Source organism: Lycorma delicatula, chromosome 5, assembly GCF_047948215.1.
Source record: "Lycorma delicatula isolate Av1 chromosome 5, ASM4794821v1, whole genome shotgun sequence".
Taxonomy (NCBI): domain Eukaryota; kingdom Metazoa; phylum Arthropoda; class Insecta; order Hemiptera; family Fulgoridae; genus Lycorma; species Lycorma delicatula.
The window spans coordinates 64,892,943-64,912,858 of NC_134459.1; the positions used below are offsets into that span (position 1 = coordinate 64,892,943).

The 19,916-nt window shown below is 28.5% G+C and overlaps 1 protein-coding gene across 2 annotated transcripts in view; it reads left to right on the forward strand.

Moving 5' to 3' along the window:
* Window positions 1-15,931, forward strand: part of Ir93a (Ionotropic receptor 93a) — a 55,750-nt gene extending 39,819 nt beyond the window's left edge. For both annotated transcript variants that reach the window (XM_075366307.1, XM_075366308.1), the window contains 7 exons: window positions 32-187; window positions 1,054-1,216; window positions 3,019-3,239; window positions 4,565-4,745; window positions 7,188-7,266; window positions 14,075-14,232; window positions 15,350-15,931. In XM_075366307.1, the coding sequence (XP_075222422.1) occupies window positions 32-187; window positions 1,054-1,216; window positions 3,019-3,239; window positions 4,565-4,745; window positions 7,188-7,266; window positions 14,075-14,232; window positions 15,350-15,447 (1,056 nt within the window). In that variant the 3' untranslated portion in view covers window positions 15,448-15,931. The remainder of the gene's footprint in view (window positions 1-31; window positions 188-1,053; window positions 1,217-3,018; window positions 3,240-4,564; window positions 4,746-7,187; window positions 7,267-14,074; window positions 14,233-15,349) is intronic.
* The last annotated feature ends 3,985 nt before the right edge of the window (window positions 15,932-19,916 follow it).

Consider the following 19,916-nt stretch of genomic DNA (forward strand, 5'->3'; position numbering starts at 1 on the left):
ATTTGATCTGAATTTATTTTACTGTTAACAGGTTTTTCTTGGTGCTTGTGCATTTACTGTGACAGATGCAAGAAAAGCTATTGTTAATTTTACATCACCTATAAGCATTGAGCCTTATGTGTTTTTGTCATCCCGGCCTAAGGAGTTGAGTCGTGCTCTGCTATTTATGTCTCCGTTCACTGCTAGTGTTAGTGAAGTATTTATTAAGGTTCTTATTTTTAAATAATTCTATTTAACTTTTCTCTGACTGCATACCTGTGATTGTTTTTATTTTTCCATAATATTTCATGAAGCTGGTTTAATTAAGTTTAAACTTGGTTCAAGCTATTTTTTTACAGCTTTTTGTGTCAGGAGTTTCAGGTCTAAAAGCCAACATTTAAAACTTGATAAGTTACAGCTTTTAGAAGTAGGAAATTTAAAAAAATCAAGCAAGATTTTAACACCAAAGTTATGAGTAATATTAGCATGTAGACTAGAATATAAAACTACAGCTTCTGATGGCCATTTGGTGTAAGAGGTCTCCTATATAAAGGCTTAATCTTGCCAGTTATTTTTTTCATGAACCATTCAATTATGAATTATTAAATTTCTCAAACCAATATGCTTCTAAATAATGTCTAGAATGGTTATACATTTTAAAAACTGCAAAATTATTTAAAAAACTGGTACTTGAATAATATCTGATCAAATAGCATCATTTGTTGGTTCTGGAGTATAAGAAAAGTATAAATAAGTGCCAAAGAAAAACTGGAATTGACAGGCCAGAGTTGACTATTTTGATCATGAAGTCTTAAAGCAGTCTTGCGAGTGAAGTTTCAGATCGACTTTCAATGAAGAATCTCTGGGAAAACCAGAGTATGTGTGTGTTGTCACCTTTTACCATCAAATGTGTGAAGGTGGAAAGGAACCTTATACTAAAAATCGACATTTTCCTTAAAATCAATCATTTTTAAGGATTAAATAGTTATATTTATTCATCAGTATTTATTTTTATTGCATGATTTTACAGATCTGAATGTTTATTAATCTTTTTTCCCTCTTTTTTATATTTAGACATGGTATTGTATAGTTGCAGCAGTCGCTTTAATCACTCCAGTATTGTTTATAATTAATCGTGCTAGTCCATATTATGAAGGTAACAAATTAAAGAAAAGTATTGGATTTAATTCACCTATGACATGTTTTTGGTACATTTATGGTGCTTTATTACAGCAAGGTATTACATTATATTAAAATTAATTAATTTTGTAAATTTAGTTTAGATTCTTACTTGTTTTTATAATTTGATAGAATTATTGATTGCTTGCTATTGTGATTTAATTTAATTTATGTGGTTTGGCCCAAAAATGTAAACCTGTGATAGTAGAAATAACTTAATATATTGATATTATTGCTGATATATATATATATAAACCACCAAAACACAGTGACAAATCCTAAAAAAAAACCTAAAAGCTAAAAAAATTATAGCTCAAAGCTAAGAAAACCTAGAAACAGATAAAACCTAATACCAATAGTCAACTTTGTGGGATCCCGCATCATCATTTGGTACACAAATTCTGTAATTACTTAAAACAATTATATAGTAACCAAAAAATGAGATAAAAGAAGAAATAAAATGATGAATAAAATAAAACATGTGATTAGAGTTGCACTGGATTCCAGTTATGGGAATCCAATGTATACAAATGGTTAAACAATGAATACCATATAAAAAAATAAAACTGAGGGGGTTTGAGAGAATTAAAATATCATCCCATTCCCGAATTGAATCACAATTGAATTACTTGCTGGTTTACTTAATTCTTAAGTCTGTTTAGGGTGTCCACCACCCCTTGGCCATTATACATCTACTCCACCTACCCACCACCAGAAAATTAAAACAACAAATAAAAAATTATTTATTTTAATTAACAAAACTATTTGTTTTAGTTGTTTGCAATTTGCTTTAGTTAACTATTTATCTAAAATTATTGGTCAGTTCTGATTACATACATGTAATTTTCCAAGGCTTTGTGGACAGTATGGGGACTTACTACCTAAAGGAACACTGAAGAGCCCTTTTGTTTGAATTTTAGTTTTTTCTTCTTTGTTAACATAAGTCACTTGGTGATAACTACAGTCATTTCATGACTGTACGATTACGATTACTGAGTGATCTGTACAAACCAGTTATTAAATGTTGGTAGCTTTAACCACTGGAAATTAATTTTTATTTTACATCCTTCCACTTCAAAGATTGCTGCTTTCTGACATGAACTAGTTGTTAGTTGTAGATGTAGTAATTTGATGTAGTTTACCATCTCACTCTAGACCCGAAGTATTTACTGAAATATTGATAGTTATATTTTCCAGCTTACCAAACACTGAAATAATATGTTCAGAAACATTTCAAGGAATGGTTGTCTAATTAACTCAGTATTTTTAATAGTTGAAACTGAAGTGTGCTTATAAGAGGACTATTACAGTACAGGAACTGGAATCAATTATTTACATGATGAATATTCAAAATGCAATATTCAAATTAAATTTCTACCTAAATAATTTTTCTAGCTTTCTACCAAAACTTATTTTTAATGTTATTATTTTATAATAAATAATCAACCCTTAAAATCTTACTGACCTTGAAAGATAAACTTATACAATAAGTGGAGGACTAACTTTCACAAGACATTACAAAACAAGTTAATGGTTAGTTAATAAATGGCTAAGCAGGTAGATCTCTCTTCTGTATATTCTACACCTTGTTTGTCTTTAGCCCACAGATAGGAATATTTTGTTTATTTTGGAAATAAATAAATTTTGCAACTCTAAACTTCAAGAAATTTACAATCTAATAAGTCACTGTAGAATATGTTTAATTAAACTTTGAGCTGATTGTGTTTTATATCATATATTAATCATATAGTGGTATGATCAGTTTTTACATGAATTAACAATTTTGTAAGCCTTTATAATAAATGATTTCATCTAAAAAAAAATATTTATATTTTAAACTAAATACAGGATTTATTTTAGGTGGTGGTGCACTTCCTGCTGCTGATAGTAGTCGTTTAGTTATTGGAACATGGTGGCTTGTTGTTCTTGTTGTTGTTACTACTTACAGTGGTAATTTAGTTGCTTTTCTTACATTTCCAAAGATGGATAAATTAATTACTAATGTTGATGAACTTCTTGCAAAAAAAGACCATGTTACATGGGGAATACCAGTTAATTCAACACTTGAAAATTTACTAAAGGTTTGTGTTTGGTATTGGTTAATTTTACTAACTATTGGCTTGGTTAATAATAATGTTATTTATCACTGGAGTAATATTAGTATTATTGACAACAGAGTAGGCACTATTTAATATTTATTTATTTTTATGCATGCAGTAATCCATAAGCACAAGAACAATCTCCTAAAAATAGCCAATGGTTGTCCTAGCAGGATATACAAGATATCCTTAGATGTTCTCTGAAAACTCCCATTATTTTATAAGGATGCCACTTAGGTATAAATTGGCAATATCCTATAGATGTACTTTCAGGGTATGCAAAAGTCAACCTGCAGAACATTCTTCAAATCTGATATTTGCAGGCTCTTGAACATTTTAAGCCATAATTTGGTTTAAATTATGGTTTATTATTATATCATTGATCATCACTTCCATATAATTAACTTCATTTACTCTTCTGTATTGCCTCTGACCAAATGCAGTCATCTCCTCTCAACTCCTCTGTCACTGATAACCAACCACCGTGTACACTGTCTTGTCCTCATTTATCTCCAGACTCACTGTTTTTGCATTATCCTCAAAAAGTATCAACATCTCTTCCAACTTGATCTTGTTTTCATCAGTTATCACCTCACACCAGGAAATGTGATCTTCCAAACAATTCAGTTTCTTTCCAACACACCCTCTTGTAAAACCATTCCAACATCAGATTAAAAATCAAGGGTGACATGATATTTTCCTGTCACACCTGTACAAGTCTTGAAACTTTCCATTAGCTCACCTCCAATCTTCACTCTGTTTTCAATATCAACAAAGCACATGCAGTCATCCTGACCAACTTACCAGGAATTCCCAACTCAATCAGTATCCTAATAATTTTATTTTTTTGCAAGCTGTCATACATCTTCCTAAAATCTATGTAGAATAAGTGACACTCCTTTCCATATTCAATATTTTTCTCAAGTAGCTGCTTACCAATGAACAACTAATCGATGGTTGATTTGTTTCTTTTAAACCCAGCTCGGTACTCTCCTACCAACGACGGAGCATAAAACTTGAGTCTGTTAGCACACAACAGAAAGGATTTTGTAAGCAATGCACAGGATAGCTATGTCTATAACAGTTGTTGCATTCCATCACATTTCCTTGTGAATTGGAACTTTCAAAGCCTCACTCCAATCCTCCTCCAATAAACAATATGAAATCATATTTAACCAGTGTGTATTTAAATAGTTCTGAAAATTTTTAATATTATATTATTAAGACTAAATTTATCTACTGGTATTATAATTTAATTGTAGTTTTAATACACTATTTATTATTTTCTTTAATGTTTGTTAAAATAGGTAACTGATGATCCAAAGTTACATGAACTTTATGTGTTGGCAAAACTAGATAAAACAATATCAAAAGATTTAATTAAAAATGTTAAGGATGGATTACATGTTTATATACAACGCAAAACTAGTTTGCTGTTTTTAATGAAACATGAATTTTTGTCCACCAATTCGTGCCATTTTGCTCTGGGTATGTTTTTTTTAAACTGATTATTCAAATATACTATTGATTTAATCATGTTTGCTTTGTGATGTTGCCTCATCACAGTTTATTTATTTTATTTTATAGTATTATTGGCCCATATTTTTGGTGTTTTTTAAAAGAAAAAACTGACATTCAAATCAGGTCATTTTCCAGCAAATCTACATCAAGCCCTCAAATTTCAAGGTCATGAACCTCTAACTATTTGATATTTAATATTCTGTTTATCTGATTTACTAAGTTTTCTTTTATTCCTGTTAACATATTTAATTGGCTTGGCATAATAAAATGAACCATTTTTGCTGGTACAGGAAGAAAAGAAGATGAGGTACATAATTTCACTTGTTAGCTGTTATAATTCTTCAGTGCTGTCTAGCTGTTAAATTGTTACTATTATGAAGAATTGAGGCACAAATATGGAAAATATTTAATTAATATATTATTTAAAACTTATTTTATCAAACTAAAAAATATTGAAAAATAAACCAGGACAAAGTTTCCTTGTGTATTGCAGATAAATTTGTACCTCATAAATAATGTTGATTTTTTTTTATATTTAATGTGAGTGGATAAATTGGCCACAAAGGCTTAGTTTAAACAAAGGATTGATTAAATATTTCTGTAAATGTAAAAAATTTCTGGCATTTGTATGGCTTAGATTGATCTTTTTTTTCAGTGATTTTAATATAAAATGTCAGTTTTTAAAGGAAAATTCTGTTTCTGTGAATCTACAATTTATCTGTATTTTATTATGTTTCTTCCCCACAAACTCAGCTTAAATTACCTTTACAGAGTTAGCTAATCTTTGGTTCAAAATGAAGAAATGTTTGGACTGCAATTAACATTAATCAGAATTAATAAGCTTCTCACAAGTGTAACTAATTTGTTCTTATCGTGGATCTGGGAAACCAATCCATGATAAAAAAAAGTACTGGATACTAATAACATTATTATGCCTCGATTCAGTGAAGTTTTGAGTTTGTGTTACAAAAGATAATATGTAAAAAATGCAGAAATGAAGGTATGTATTTCAGACATTTGTGTACCACTTAAATCTAAATGCACTGAATTTATAAGAAGATAAATGTATATTGGCACTATACTTGGCTTATTTAAATGATGAATGAAAAAACTGACTGGTAAAACTAATGTCTGGAATGGATTAGCATAGAAACTAATTAATTCTAATATTCTATTTTATAAATTTGATATATGCACTATTCAGAAAGTGAAGTTTCTGCATAGCACTGCACAAGTGACTTTCCATCAAAGATTCCAAGCCACTAATTTAATTACTGTATTAGCTCAGTCAGTTGTTTTTTTTTTTTAATTGTAAATATATTACTTACTGTTTTCATGAATGCTTATAATGGGGAAAAATAAGAATAAAAATACTGTCAGATGTAAAATTCAAATTGTGTTCCTGTTTTTAAATAAAAGGTAAATTATCCTGTATACAACTTGTTTGGTGATGAAGTTATAAATTAATTGAGCAGGAGAAGTATGGTATGTAATGTTCAATAAAGAAAAATTGAATGCTCATGGGAAGGTTCATTCTGATGACTGTTTCTTGTTGCTGGGGCAGAAGAAATCAACTTTTAAACATAAGGATATATAACTCACTATTTCTGGATTACATATCTCATTTCATTAGATTTCAAGGTGTCTTCTGTGAAATGAAATTGATGGTGAATATTTTGAGTATAAAAAAATTGTCAAATGAGTTACTTGACTACTGTCTGAAGAACACAAGAAAAGTGAGTGGGAATAGTCTTGACATTACTTGATTGGTCTAAATGATAGTCATTGAATATTATAATAATACCATTGGAATAAAACATAGATTTATGAAAGTTAATGACTCCTTCAAAATGGAAGAAAATGAGGCAAACTCAGCATGTGGAGAGTTATAATATTTCCTTGAAACAAAAAATTTCATCTTGTTAGTTTCATTCCGAGTGAATAAATGAATATTGTATGCTTTTTGTGAAATATTTAAACAGCTCTATGGAGCTATTTAAATCAAATTATGTAGTCTATTTTCAGGCAGCACTGTTTTGTTTCATGATGTTCACTTGTACTTGGCTACAAGCTACAAACAGAATTGAACTATTCCACAGTGTTTTTCATTTGTTTCTTAAGTTAAAATATTTGATAGGAGTTATTTTGGAAAAAGTGATGAAGAAAATTAACGGGTTGGCTGAAAAACTAGTGACAAATTTCTATGATGGAGTAGAACTAGTGACATAATCCCTGTTTATATTTAAATGTAGAAAAATTGAGCAAGTTTTCTTGTAAGCACCAGTATTTTTTAAAATTGTTCTTTGTTTCAATTTATTGTAGCTAAACATTGCTTATTTTCTGGATGTTCTCATAAAATTAATGTTTGATGTTTAAATGATCATAATTAATGTTTTCATTTTCTTATAGGTAATGAGGAGTTTTTAAGTGAACATTTAGCTATGGCGATTGCTCAGGATAGTCCTTATTTGAAAATAATTAATAAACAGTAAGATACAAAATAATATTTACTTAAGGTTACAATTAGCATTAATGAAATAATCTGAAATCTTTTATATTCATTGACTATCTTAAAATTATTAAATTTTTAAGGTTCATTAGGAATATTCCTATTTCTGGTAAATTAACTTCTAAGTTCAATAGGAATGCATTCTTAATTAATTTATGTTTGAGGAAGCATTATACATGCATACAGTGAACTGAATAATTACTGATAGTTTTTTTTCACTGCAAATTTGTATCCTTAAAAAAGTCCAGTAGCTTTAAAATCAATTATTTTTATTAATATACTCGCATCTTTAAAATTATTGGAATATTCAAATTACATTCTCATAAATTATATTATTTGATAGAAATAAAAAAAAGTTTTGATTAATCCTTAGTAAGAGATGAAAACAAATATATTTCTGTGAATAGAAGTAAAGGTATTAACTCAATTAATATTAAGAGAGAGCATATTAAACAGACTTCTGATTTAGTGGCAAACAAAAGAATTCTGATCATATATTAAATTATACTTTTGTTAAAAAATATTCTTGTTTAAGCAGTAAAGTTGCAACAGAAAAGTAGGGGATGATTTAAGATCATAAATGTGATTGACCTTAGAATAGTGGATTGGAATCTATTATTAGTGGAAAATTTCTGATACAGCTAATGCGAATTGATATAGTTAAATGTTTTCATTTTAGAAACTACAGTAAAAGATATAATTGGTGTGTATATATATATACATTAACATATAGCATAGTAACCATGTAGCATAGGGCTTCCCCTATGGTTACTTGTGTTTCTGGTCACAGTCAAGAGATATTTAGCCAGTCAGGGATCATTTCACTTGCCCTTCCCATCTTGCCATGGGACTCTGCTCCTTAGACTCCCTGTGTTCATTAAACTCATGCTTATTAAAGTAATAGTAATAAATATAAATTAAAGCCTGTTCAATTATAAAAACTATCAATGTATTGTAATTCTTCACAGCAACAGTTTGTTCAGTACAGGCCTTAATTTTGAGTAATCTAAGAATGTGGCTTTCAAAAGTCAGCCTTCATCTTAAAAATGTTAGTTATAATCGGTAACCTGCATTTCATAGAGATAAAAATGCATTTTGCTTGCTTCTTATCGTTACTCAACAAACCACTACAAAACCACTACAACAAACCACTAACTGGAGCCAGATGCAGCCAGTCACGTTGTATATACAGTGACAGTGGCTGTGTTGGTTGAGCTGCTGCATTGCACCACTTAAAAAAAATCTAAATTAAAAAAAAACCTGAAAATGGTGTTTAGATACTTATCTGAAGAGTATTTGCAAGCCACATTTTAGTGAATATCTCGTTTAGTGTAGTCTGATGTTGGGAAATTTTTCAAGCATTGTTAAAACTTTTTACCTTATTCACCCCTTTCAAGGTTGAATTTCAAAAAATTTAGAAATTGGTTTTTAAATATTTACATGAAAATTGCACACACCAAAAATCAAGTTGATGTCTTCATTTTTTAGAGGATTAAAAAAAAATCTGGGTTCCAAAAAAAGATCCAAAATCCATTTTCAATTTGGAATTTCAAAAAAGTCTAAAAATTAGTTTTTAGATATTCACATGCAGATTACATACTCAAAAAATCAATTCCATGCCTTCATTTGTTACTGAGAAATTAAAAAGGTGTAAATTTCATTGTTACTCCAAAATCCTTTGAATTCTTATCTTTGCACTCAAAATTTCAAAAATTCCTTTCTTAGTGTGCACCAGAAGAACATGTAAACAAATTTTCATTAATTTATGTTTTGCTGAGCACTGATGAACCGGTCAGTCAGGATATGTTCTTTTATATATATATATATATATAATTGTAGATAAAAGATATGATACATTAAAGACCACATTTGATCACATGGATTTGAACTATGCATGGCTATATTAGCCTCTTTACCAGATCATGCAGATGCGTGTTGAAGATATCATTTTTGATTCACATGACAGAGTCAGGTATGTTCTTGTTTCCTACTTTAAGTTCTTAGTAAGTTTGTGTTGTACATCATAAAATGGCCAATTTTTAATATCTTAAGTAGGTTTAATTAATAAAACATTTTTATTTTTACTACATTTTTGAGAATCATCCCTAGTGCAGTATACTTTATTTTTTATGATTTATATTAAAATAATTTGATTTATTTTTCAATATTCTCTGCTAATTTCTTTTGAAATACATTAATATTAATTTTTATAAATCCTTTTATTTTTTATTTTTTTACTTGATTATGGGTTGATTTATTCAATGTAATGCACTTTAGACTATTATAACTATTTATTTGACAATATTTTTAAACATCTTTTTTCCCTAAGTGATAATTATTTCAGTTTTTTAGTTTCAAATAGTTCTCATTTATTTGTAATTATTTCTTTTGGTAGTATTTCTCTTTCCATATTTATTATTTCTCTTTCTATAAAAATTAGAGTCATAGTTTTACAACAAGAAGAAATTCTATAAAAATATTCTATTTAAAAAAATATTTTGTCAATATTATTCATTTTTTTAAAGCGTTGTTTTCAAAAGATTTAATTTTTTTACATATTATTGAACTTCAATGATCATATGGATCTTAAATTAACTAGGCCCATGGGAAGTTTTATAGGTGCTGAGCTTCTTTGAAGAACAGATCATTGAGATCTATGTTATCTTTCTTTTTGAGGGGGGGTGTCTGAATAGTCTTGTATGTTTATTTTTTTTATTACCACTGTTTATTGTTCACATCATTAAAAATTATTTAGGTAGGTGGTAAAAATAAAAAATTGTTGTAGGTAATGAGTTAAAACACTTGCCTTCTAACAACATTTATAGTTTCTTAAATTTTTTTACAAAGTTTTACCCAACAGAATTTAATTTCAAGACATTTTTAACACACATATTCTATAAAATTACATAAAGTGTTTCACCACTTGCCCCCATTTCATATGGTTGCATCACTAACATCTGAAATTGTTGGGTGGTTTTATATTGAAAATCTTCTCTGATAAAATCATCTTCTTGTCATTTACAACACATTTCTTTTTATTCTCTTTACAAATAGTTTTAAAGCGTCCTGAATAATTTTCTGACATCCTCTAGTTTAAAAGTATTATTTTTTGCTCCTAGTTCTCCCTTTATTTTGGTTCAAATTATCTCTTAAGGATTATATTTACAATGTTAAGAAGTTAACCATACTACTTATTCCCCATTTATGCTTTGATTTGGTACAGTTTATATGGTTGGTTATTTTGGTGGTACTGATATGCAGTTGTTGGAGCTGTGGGATTTTATGGCGAGGATCATGGCCCCATTTTTTGTAGTTTAATCATATTTGTCATTTTTTTTCCTATCATCAGATTCTTTTTCAGGAGCACAGAATGGTAACTGGTGTTATACACAACAATTACTTTGCCCTTTTCTAAAGTGCACAGCAGATGCAGAAGCAGTTTTGATAGTAATCTCTCTTTTACTTCAATTGAAAGATTAATTTAGCATTTAGCATAAACCCATTCAAAAATTAATTAATTACATAGATGATTAATTTTGATCCTTTTAAGACTGGAACTCAAAAACCGTCGTTGCCTGTACTATTCTGCATATAAATTTCTGAAGTGATGTTGATTCACCCGAGTTTCGTCCATCTAAACCATTGGCCAAAGATATTTTTCACTTCTTTATAGTAGAAATTTCCTATGATCTTTGGTATTAAAATCTGAGATCTTCTTAAAATTGCAAGCATATAGATCTTAGAACTACAACGTTTATTTTATCACTCAAAACCTCTTTTATTTTTCTGATTTACGCCCCTTGGTTTTAAAATTCCTGAACTGAGCACTGAACAAATTAAAAATTACAAATAGGGAAATTAATTCATTTTTTATGCAGAATTTTTTCCAAGGAAATTAAAATAAATGAGTGATGCTAGTAACAACACTACAGTTTGCTTCGATCACCTCTGCACCAAATGCAGAGATAAAAAACATCTGATTGCTTCCTATACTTCCTATACATCTGATAACTTCCTGGGTGAAAGAACAAATTTAACATCATATCAAGTTTGCAAAGTACAAGTTCTTTAAGAGAGCAGTGTGTGTTATACATAATTGTTTTTGAAAATCTGGTCTTTTATCGGACATTGTTTGTAATATTCATCAACAAATAAAATTAAAATAAATAAAAAATTCTGAATATAATTACTGGAAATAAACTTGGATATAATATGTGAACTGAACAAATAGTAATACTTGAACACATCCAAACCAACTCAATGCTAAAGGCTAACTGAAGAATATTTGTAGAATACATATAGCCTACAAGAATTGTTGTTCATAAAATAATTGAATAATTTACAAGAAAAAAAGTTTTTGTTCACTCAACTGGTGAAATCTGTTCTATTCTGCATTAAGCCAGCTAATAATTTATTAATATTGATATTTGTTTTTTTTTCTCTTCTAAGTGTAGATTATATATATAATTCACTGATTCCCACAGAAAGGGGCAGTATATTAACCAACACATTTCATGGTTAAACTACGTGGTCCAGTGTTTCTAACTGCTCTGAGATATGGTACAAGCAGTACTAATTGGAGCTGCTTTCTCTGAAAGTAAGTTTTGTCTTATTTAGCTAGCCTCTAGATATAACACAAAGCATGTTAACAGTGTCTTTGGTGGGTTGAATATCACCAGCATTACAGAGGGCTTAGAATGGTGTAAAAGCTGAGTGCAGAAGGTACAGAAAACCACTTCACTTCCTATTTTCTCTAGCAAGCATGTAGTTGGAAAGCATGTAATTCTTGGTAATGACTATTCCATTTTCATGAACTTGTTAAATCATGTCAGGTTGCTTACTATGTCTTTTAAAATTTTAGAATTTTAAAAACTTTGCAAATTGTCAAAAAGATATCAACTAACTTTTTTACTAAACTAGAAGAGATAGCCTGCAATTCGAACAGGCCTTTCAGCAAACTTATAAATATTTTATACTCTACCTCAATCTGGACTTTTAACTAATGAATTTTTTTCATTAGCATTTCATTCCCTTAAAAAGTTGCAAGTGGTTCCCTTAAGTCAAAATGAATAAATCTACCGATTTAAAATACACATTTAGTCTGCTGGGGAATGACTTAATGAAACTTAAAACTGATTTTAAGGGAAATTCCTTATCTTAAAGTAAATATTACTCTGAGTATTATAATATTACCAAAAAATGTTAATATTAAATTTCAAATGGAGTGAGATACACTAATTTTGAAAAAAAATTGTTTATCACTTCTTTTTCATTTATTAAGACTGAGTGAGAAAAAATTCCTTTTTACCTGCAGTTACTACTGCCTAAAGCTAATACCAACATCTAGTGTTGAGTTTCCTCTCTCTCTTGGCATGCCTTTTCAGCCCCTTAGTGATACTTAAATAATTCTCGCTTACTTTAATAAACGACTTTCTTTGGAATAACTATAACAAATGTCAACTTTTTGCTATTGGGAAAATGGAGAATAATCCTTAATGAGCATTTCAGGAGGACTTTCTTGTTGAAACATATAGGTTGAATTTCACCCCCTTTTCAAATTCCTTAATAATGATAGTTTATTATGTAACAAATGTTTTAGCTTTTCTGGTCGTCGTATTTCTTTTCAACTTCTATTTAATTTAACCTGTTGGGGATTGTTCATCAAAATAACTAACTTTTTTTAAAGACACCTTTGGGAATAATTAAACTTAATTTTAGTTTTTTGCTACTTGGGAAATGGGAGGATTAGAAAAGAACTTCAGTGAGGGCTTTGCTGTTTACATTTACATATATAATAACAAAACATATATACAATAGCGTGCAAATTAATTGAACATAGGGAATTTTTTTTGTTTATTTCTTTGTTGTGGCCACACTGCTCGACTATAATAATTGTTTAAGTTGACAAGGTAATATGAAGTTATTGTTATTTGGTTATTTAGAAATTTTCATGTTATATGTTTTGGGATGGTATGCTGAAAATTAATGGGTATATCAAGATTCTGAAGGAAAGGGTTGTGATACAACTTCAAAACAAATTCCCATAAGGCAATGCAGTGTTCCAAGATTTGATGCCATGTCATTCTGTCAAAAAAAGTACAAAAATTTTCTAAAGAATTAAACATTAAAGTGCTCCTATGTATAGGGAATTCTCGAGACAAATCCAATTAAAAATCTTTGAACAATAGTCAAATAATGACTCAAAAATGAATTGTTCCACAAAAACTGACCTCATTACAGCAATAATATTGGTATGATTGCATGATGAAGAAATAAAAAAAAAATGTACTAGTTGAATTTGATGCCAAATCATATTATGTTAAGTGATTAAGAATAAATGTTGTAAAGAATAAAATATTAATTTAATTTACTTTTTAATAAATAACATCTATCTTCAGATTAATTTGCATGCTACGATAATTAATAAAATAAAAGTTAGAAAAACTGATGTTTTGCTTATTTACCTTTTGTTTTGTTATGCTCTCTGATCACCACTTAAGGAGGGAAGAGGTTGTATATTTCTTGAACACCTACTCTTTTAACTAGTCATATAACTTACTTTATTTTTCTACTCTTATTTCAAAATTTTCAGATTTGTAATCTGTTTATTGTCATTTTCATCACTTCTTAATCTATTGTAAATCAAATTATATATATAATGACAAATTTTATCCAAAGTAGTCTATAAATCTTACTTTAAAATATTTTATATTGTGTAATTATGTTAAAAATAAAAGAGTTTTTGCAGTGAAAAATATGTAAAATAAAATATTCTCTTTTGTTTTAGGATTGGTTGGATGCATAGAGTGGGTCTTATAAATAAATGGCTTCAGGATTATTTACCTAAAAAAGACAGATGTTCTGCATCCATAGCTTTAAATGAAGTTACAAATCATAAAGTTAATCTCAATGATATGCAGGGCTCATTTTTCGTTCTACTGCTTGGTCAGTTTATTAATGTTATTTTTATAACCCTTACTATGGCTGGAGGAAACTACTGTCATCTACTAACGTAGATGACAGTAGTTTCTACAGGTGGTCCAAATTTAACAGTAGCTTATATATTTATATCAATTTCTATATTTTGTATTTCTGCTTCAATCAAAAATTAAAAAATAGGGGGTAAACATGTACTGGTTTAAAGGATTTGTTCAGAAAAGGTTCATTTGTGTGAAAATGTTTAAAAAAATGGATAAGTTTTTCTGTTAAAAAATTGCCATTACTGTTTTATTTTATAAACGGATTTTTTGTTTTTGGTTTAATCGTTAAAATGTTTACGCCTTATAATAGCGATTTCATAGAAGAGTTTTCTTTAATTTAGGCTTTAAAGAATATATTAGCTCTATACATTTCTCAAGTTTCATGTGAGGTTCATTAAATGAAAAAACATATTTAATCTCACACATATATATATATATATATACACTTTTTGTTGTCAATTTGGAGTTGACTTGTAAATTTTACAGACCAGTGTAAATGTTTTTATTGTACCAGACAAGTACACTACTACCTGTGCCACTCAAGTGATATTTTTGTTTCAAGTTTTTAACATATATTTAATTTTATATTTTTTTCATTTTTATCATGGAAGTATCACATTAATCAAACTTTAGTCAGTATAAACTTATATTCTTAAAAATGACATAACATCATTACAAATAAACTATTTACAGTGACTATTTTGTTGAGATATTTATAAAAAAATTAAAAATACATATTTTTAGTCCTATATATTGATGATGTAGCTACAATGTATTATTAACTAACCATTCAAATTAAAAAAAAAATATTTTCTTTTAAGACATATTATACATATGCCATTTTGAAGTAAGATCATTTATTAATACAGTGGATTTATTGTAAAGTTAAAATGATGCTTTTACACAGTTCTGGCCTGTACTGATGGGAGAAGACACATCTGATTACATTCTTGTCCTGAAAGGGTTAATCTTAATTGTATTATAGTTTTAAAAACCTTTAAAAAATGTATATAAAATAAAAAAATAAAAACATGTTAATATTGTTTTCATTTTCATTGGTATTTTATACATTTTTGTTTCAGGGTTCACTGGATCATTTTTTCTGATCGTAGCAGAATTTTTGATAAGAAAATATTTTGAAATGAGGGAAAAAAGAGTAATTCAGCCTTTTGTCTCATGAACTAATTTAATATCTTCCATTTGTTGTCATGAATTGTACTGTAAAAACTTGGAATATGGTGTTTATATGAGGAACACAATAATACACAAACAAGAAATCAGAATAAACATCGAAGCGTATTTTACTTTTGCATAATTTGTAGGTTAAATATTCATCTATTCCTTAGAGACTGCAAGTAACAAAGGCAATAGTCACTGTCAACTGACTACAAATAAGGTCAAATCTCTTGTAACATTCAGATGTTTTTTATATTCTAGTTTCTGTAATTTTTGTTTTAACAAATAATTTGAAAAATAACAAAAGTTTTCTACAAAAAAAATCTATAACAGCTATATTAATGTACTAGATTTTTTATTTTAAGTTTTATTAAAACATAATTAAAAATTAATTACTGTTAAAAAAGTAATGGTTGCACTTAGACACAGTTAGTAGCAAGCAAACAATGAATCTGAGAAGTTTTGATAAAGCTTTGTAACTTCTTTAAAAAGCAATAAAATATAAAAATATTTTTATAAAAAAGGTTACTGTGTATTTTTGCTGGTAAACTTGAATCTGTATTACTTTTCCATTTCATGACTTCCTAAACAAATTTACATTTAGAACTATGGTTTATCTTTAAATACATCTGAGAAGTAGGTACATAAGGATACATTTCATGAGGTCGTAATAATCATTAATGACTTGTTGATATTTGAAGGATATACTTTTTCAAAAAAAGATAATAATTTAGTACAAATTAGTCTATGAGAACATGTTCATGTTTAAAACTGAGGAAGATATTATTAGTAAAGCATTAATTTCCTCTTTATTCTAAAAAAAATGAAATTGATTCATAATTACAAAATTAGTTATTATGTTAGTTTGTAGACTTCTATTAGAAAAAATATAAGTTTTAATAAAATAAAATTTTATTTCAAACATTCTAAAAATTTGTTTCAAAATGAAGTACAAATCATAAACAGAAATGAAAACAAATAAGAAGCACACAAAAAAATCATACTTTGATTGGCTGCTATATGACATTTCTTTGCTTACAAGAAATATATTTTTTTATTACTTACTACCAAATGGAAGACTCTAGAACAACACTAAGATAAAATATATAACAAGGAGGCACAAAACAAGATTAAATATGTTACAAATATTATGATGTTTTAATCTAACTCTTTTTACTTACCATTCATAAAGAGTACTTCAAAAACTGGTAAGAGGTTTGGAAGTTATAAATCAAAATGGCCATGGTGATTTAAGAAATGAAATATACTTTTCCAGTTTAAGTTCAGTTATAATTATCTTTTCATGGTTCATTTATATTATGTAAATGTTAGGGCTAAAAAAAGTATGGAAAACACTTTCTACCAGTGACAAACAGCTAAGTGTTCCTCTCTAATGAAACTTAAAAAATCTTTTCTATTAACTTCAATCTGAGATTGCATGTTTAAGAAATTTAAATTATTGCAATGTGTTCAGTGTACTTAGAGTAAATTAAAAATATATATTTATTTTACAGAATGTCCCATGAAGAAACTGAGAAATTTTCAGATGTTCTACTGGTGAAAATAATGAGGAAAGTTCAAACACAGGTCTGGAAACACTTTGTTTTTGGGTTACAGCTGGCAAAAGATTTTGCCTGGATTTCAGCTTTTCTAATAAAAGCACGTCCTACTTTAATTTCTGGGACCCAAATTAAGGAGTAAAGTTGGTCTGGTTTCTCATGTAATTTGAGCTGGGAAACAGGATAAAACAGTTCCCAGAATTGTAACTCCAGTCGTTTTTAAGATATCCAATGTAAAACACAAAATTCTGTGCCGAAAATCAAGTTTTTTAAAGGTTTTTAGTATAATAGCTTTGTTAAATCACTAATAAATTCCGAAGATATAGTAACAAAACCTTTAGAAGGTTCAAAATTTGTGGCCAACAGATTACCTCCAGTGGTTAAATTTATGTCATTGGCTTCTAGACAACACTGATATGGTAAATTCAGTTTTATTTACTAATGATTTTCACTTTCATGAGAAATGGAATCAAATTCTAAAAAATAGTAAATTATGGAGCAAAGACAATCCACATGGTTTTCAACATAGATTATTCACGTTAATGTAGCATTGTTTTGGGACAATTTGTTTTCAATTAAACCTTATGGGAGATGCATATGTTCATTTGTTAAATAATTTGCTGGAATTTTTGGAGGATGTACCTTTAAAAACTAGATTGCAAATGATTTTCTACCATGATGGTGCAACACCACATTTTTCTTTAGTAGCTAGAAATCACTTGAATGCTCATTTCGTAAACTAGATTGGACATGGTAGACCATCAATATGTGGTGGAGCAACAAAAAGTTAATACAAGCTGTTCATTAAGATAAACGCTATTGAATTTATACAAAATGATCCTGAGATGATACACAAAGTCACCAGAAATATTGTACGTCAGGCAAAATGCTGTTGTGAACATTTCATGAAGGTGGGAATTTCAAAATATTACTGTAACTGAGGTCTGTTATTTTGTTTCCATTTTTCATTTCACATACTTTATTTTTTTGTTTTGCTATATTAAGAATAATGTTTATAAGGTTCAGAAAGAATTAAAAAAATGTTCTACCTATTTTTCATCAGTGTTGCTTCAATAAAAAAGGAATTTTTATTTCTAGAATAAATTTAGAACTAATATTTAGTTCTAAAAACTAAATCTTCTACAGTTTTGTCACTACATCATCAACATTTATTAGTCATTTAACAGAGCTATTGTACTTCAAACCTAAAAAAAACTTTTCGGCACCAAATTTTGTTTTTATATCAGATATCTTAAAAACTGTAGGAGTTAAAGTTCTGGGACCGGTTTTATTTCCCAGCTCAAATTACATAAGAAAGCACCAACTTTACTTCTTAATTAAGCTCCCAAAAATTATAGTAGGGTTTTTTGTATTAGAAGAACCGAAATCCAGGCAAAATCTTTTGCCAGCTCTAACTCTAAAACAAAGCGTGCAGATCTATGTCGATATGAACTTTTTTTATTATTTTCACCAGTAGATCATGAACTGAAATTTTCTCAGTTTCTTTGTGGGACACCCAGTATTTCGTACTGCATTATCTTGTTTGTAAATAAAGTAAAGCTGATTTTATCTTATTGATTACTTGAATTTTGCATGTCTTGCACCTTCTCTGAGTAATAAACTAATTTGCAAGATTTTTTCATTTTGGCATAATGTAAGAATGACAACACTTACTTTTAATAAAACTTTGAGAATGAATTTAAATCAAAATAAATCAGAAGTCCTTTCAGAAGTTGTTCAGGGTACTAATTGATAGTTCAATTGGACTGTAAAATAAACTTTTGTAATAATAGACTTTGAGCACTGGGCAACTGAAAGAAATTGCAAATTACTGCATTCTCTGTGGAAATATATTTAATTTTAATTTTCTTTTCTAATAAAAGTCTTAGGGTAGCTTCCTCTTAGGGAAGTGGTCGTACGCTCAGATATCTGGATAGGATATCTGAGCGTATATAATTTTATATATTACATAATAGAGTAATATCTGGATATGGTTTTATAAGACATTACAAATGACATTCTTTGAATCTAAGCACTAATTGTAGGATAATTAACACAACAAAAAATTGAAATTCAAGAGTAGGAGAAAAAGAAAACAGGGTGAAGTGTATTATTACAAGCAACACAACATAAGAATTATTTTAGTTAGGATAAATTAAAAGCTCAAATGAACGTCCATACTCAATAATGTTTCTTCAGCAGAAGGTAGAAAAAAATGTTTAAAAAAAATAGGTGTAGTGCAAATATATAAAATAATTAAGCTTTTCAAATTTTGCTGTTCAATTTTTAAACCAGTGTTGGTTGAAACCATGTCTGAGAAACAGCAGTGATTTTATGCTGCTGTATGTTATGTATTCTAACCTATATTTTCCCCTACATCTTTTCTTTTCAAGTTCTTTCCATACTGAAATTAACCCCTTGAATGTTTAATGTGTCCTTCTGAAATAGTTCTTTTAGTAAAAATTTAACACGTTATTTCAAACTAGCAGACTCGGCAATGCTTCGCTATTGCTAGATTTGAATATATCTATTTAGATTAAATGAACACAATTAACATTAACAAAATGAACATTATGGAATTTCACAAAATTTAACCTTTCCTTTTTTCCTTGTCCCCCTTTCCTTTTTCCCTTTCCCATTTTCCTTTTCTGATTTCCTCTACCATATTCCCTTTCCCCATTTTCCTTTTTTCCTTCCCCATCCACCATTTCTATTTACCTTTCTCCTTTCTTAAATTAAATTTTCTCTTTTTCCCCTTTCCATTTCTTTTTTCTGTTTTACCTTTCTTTGTTCTCCCCTTTTTCTGTTTTTCCCTTTCCCTGTTATCCCTTTTTTCCATTTTTCATTTCTGCCTTTTATTGAGTTCTCTTTTCTGATTTTTCCCTATCACAGACATACATATCAGAAACATTGA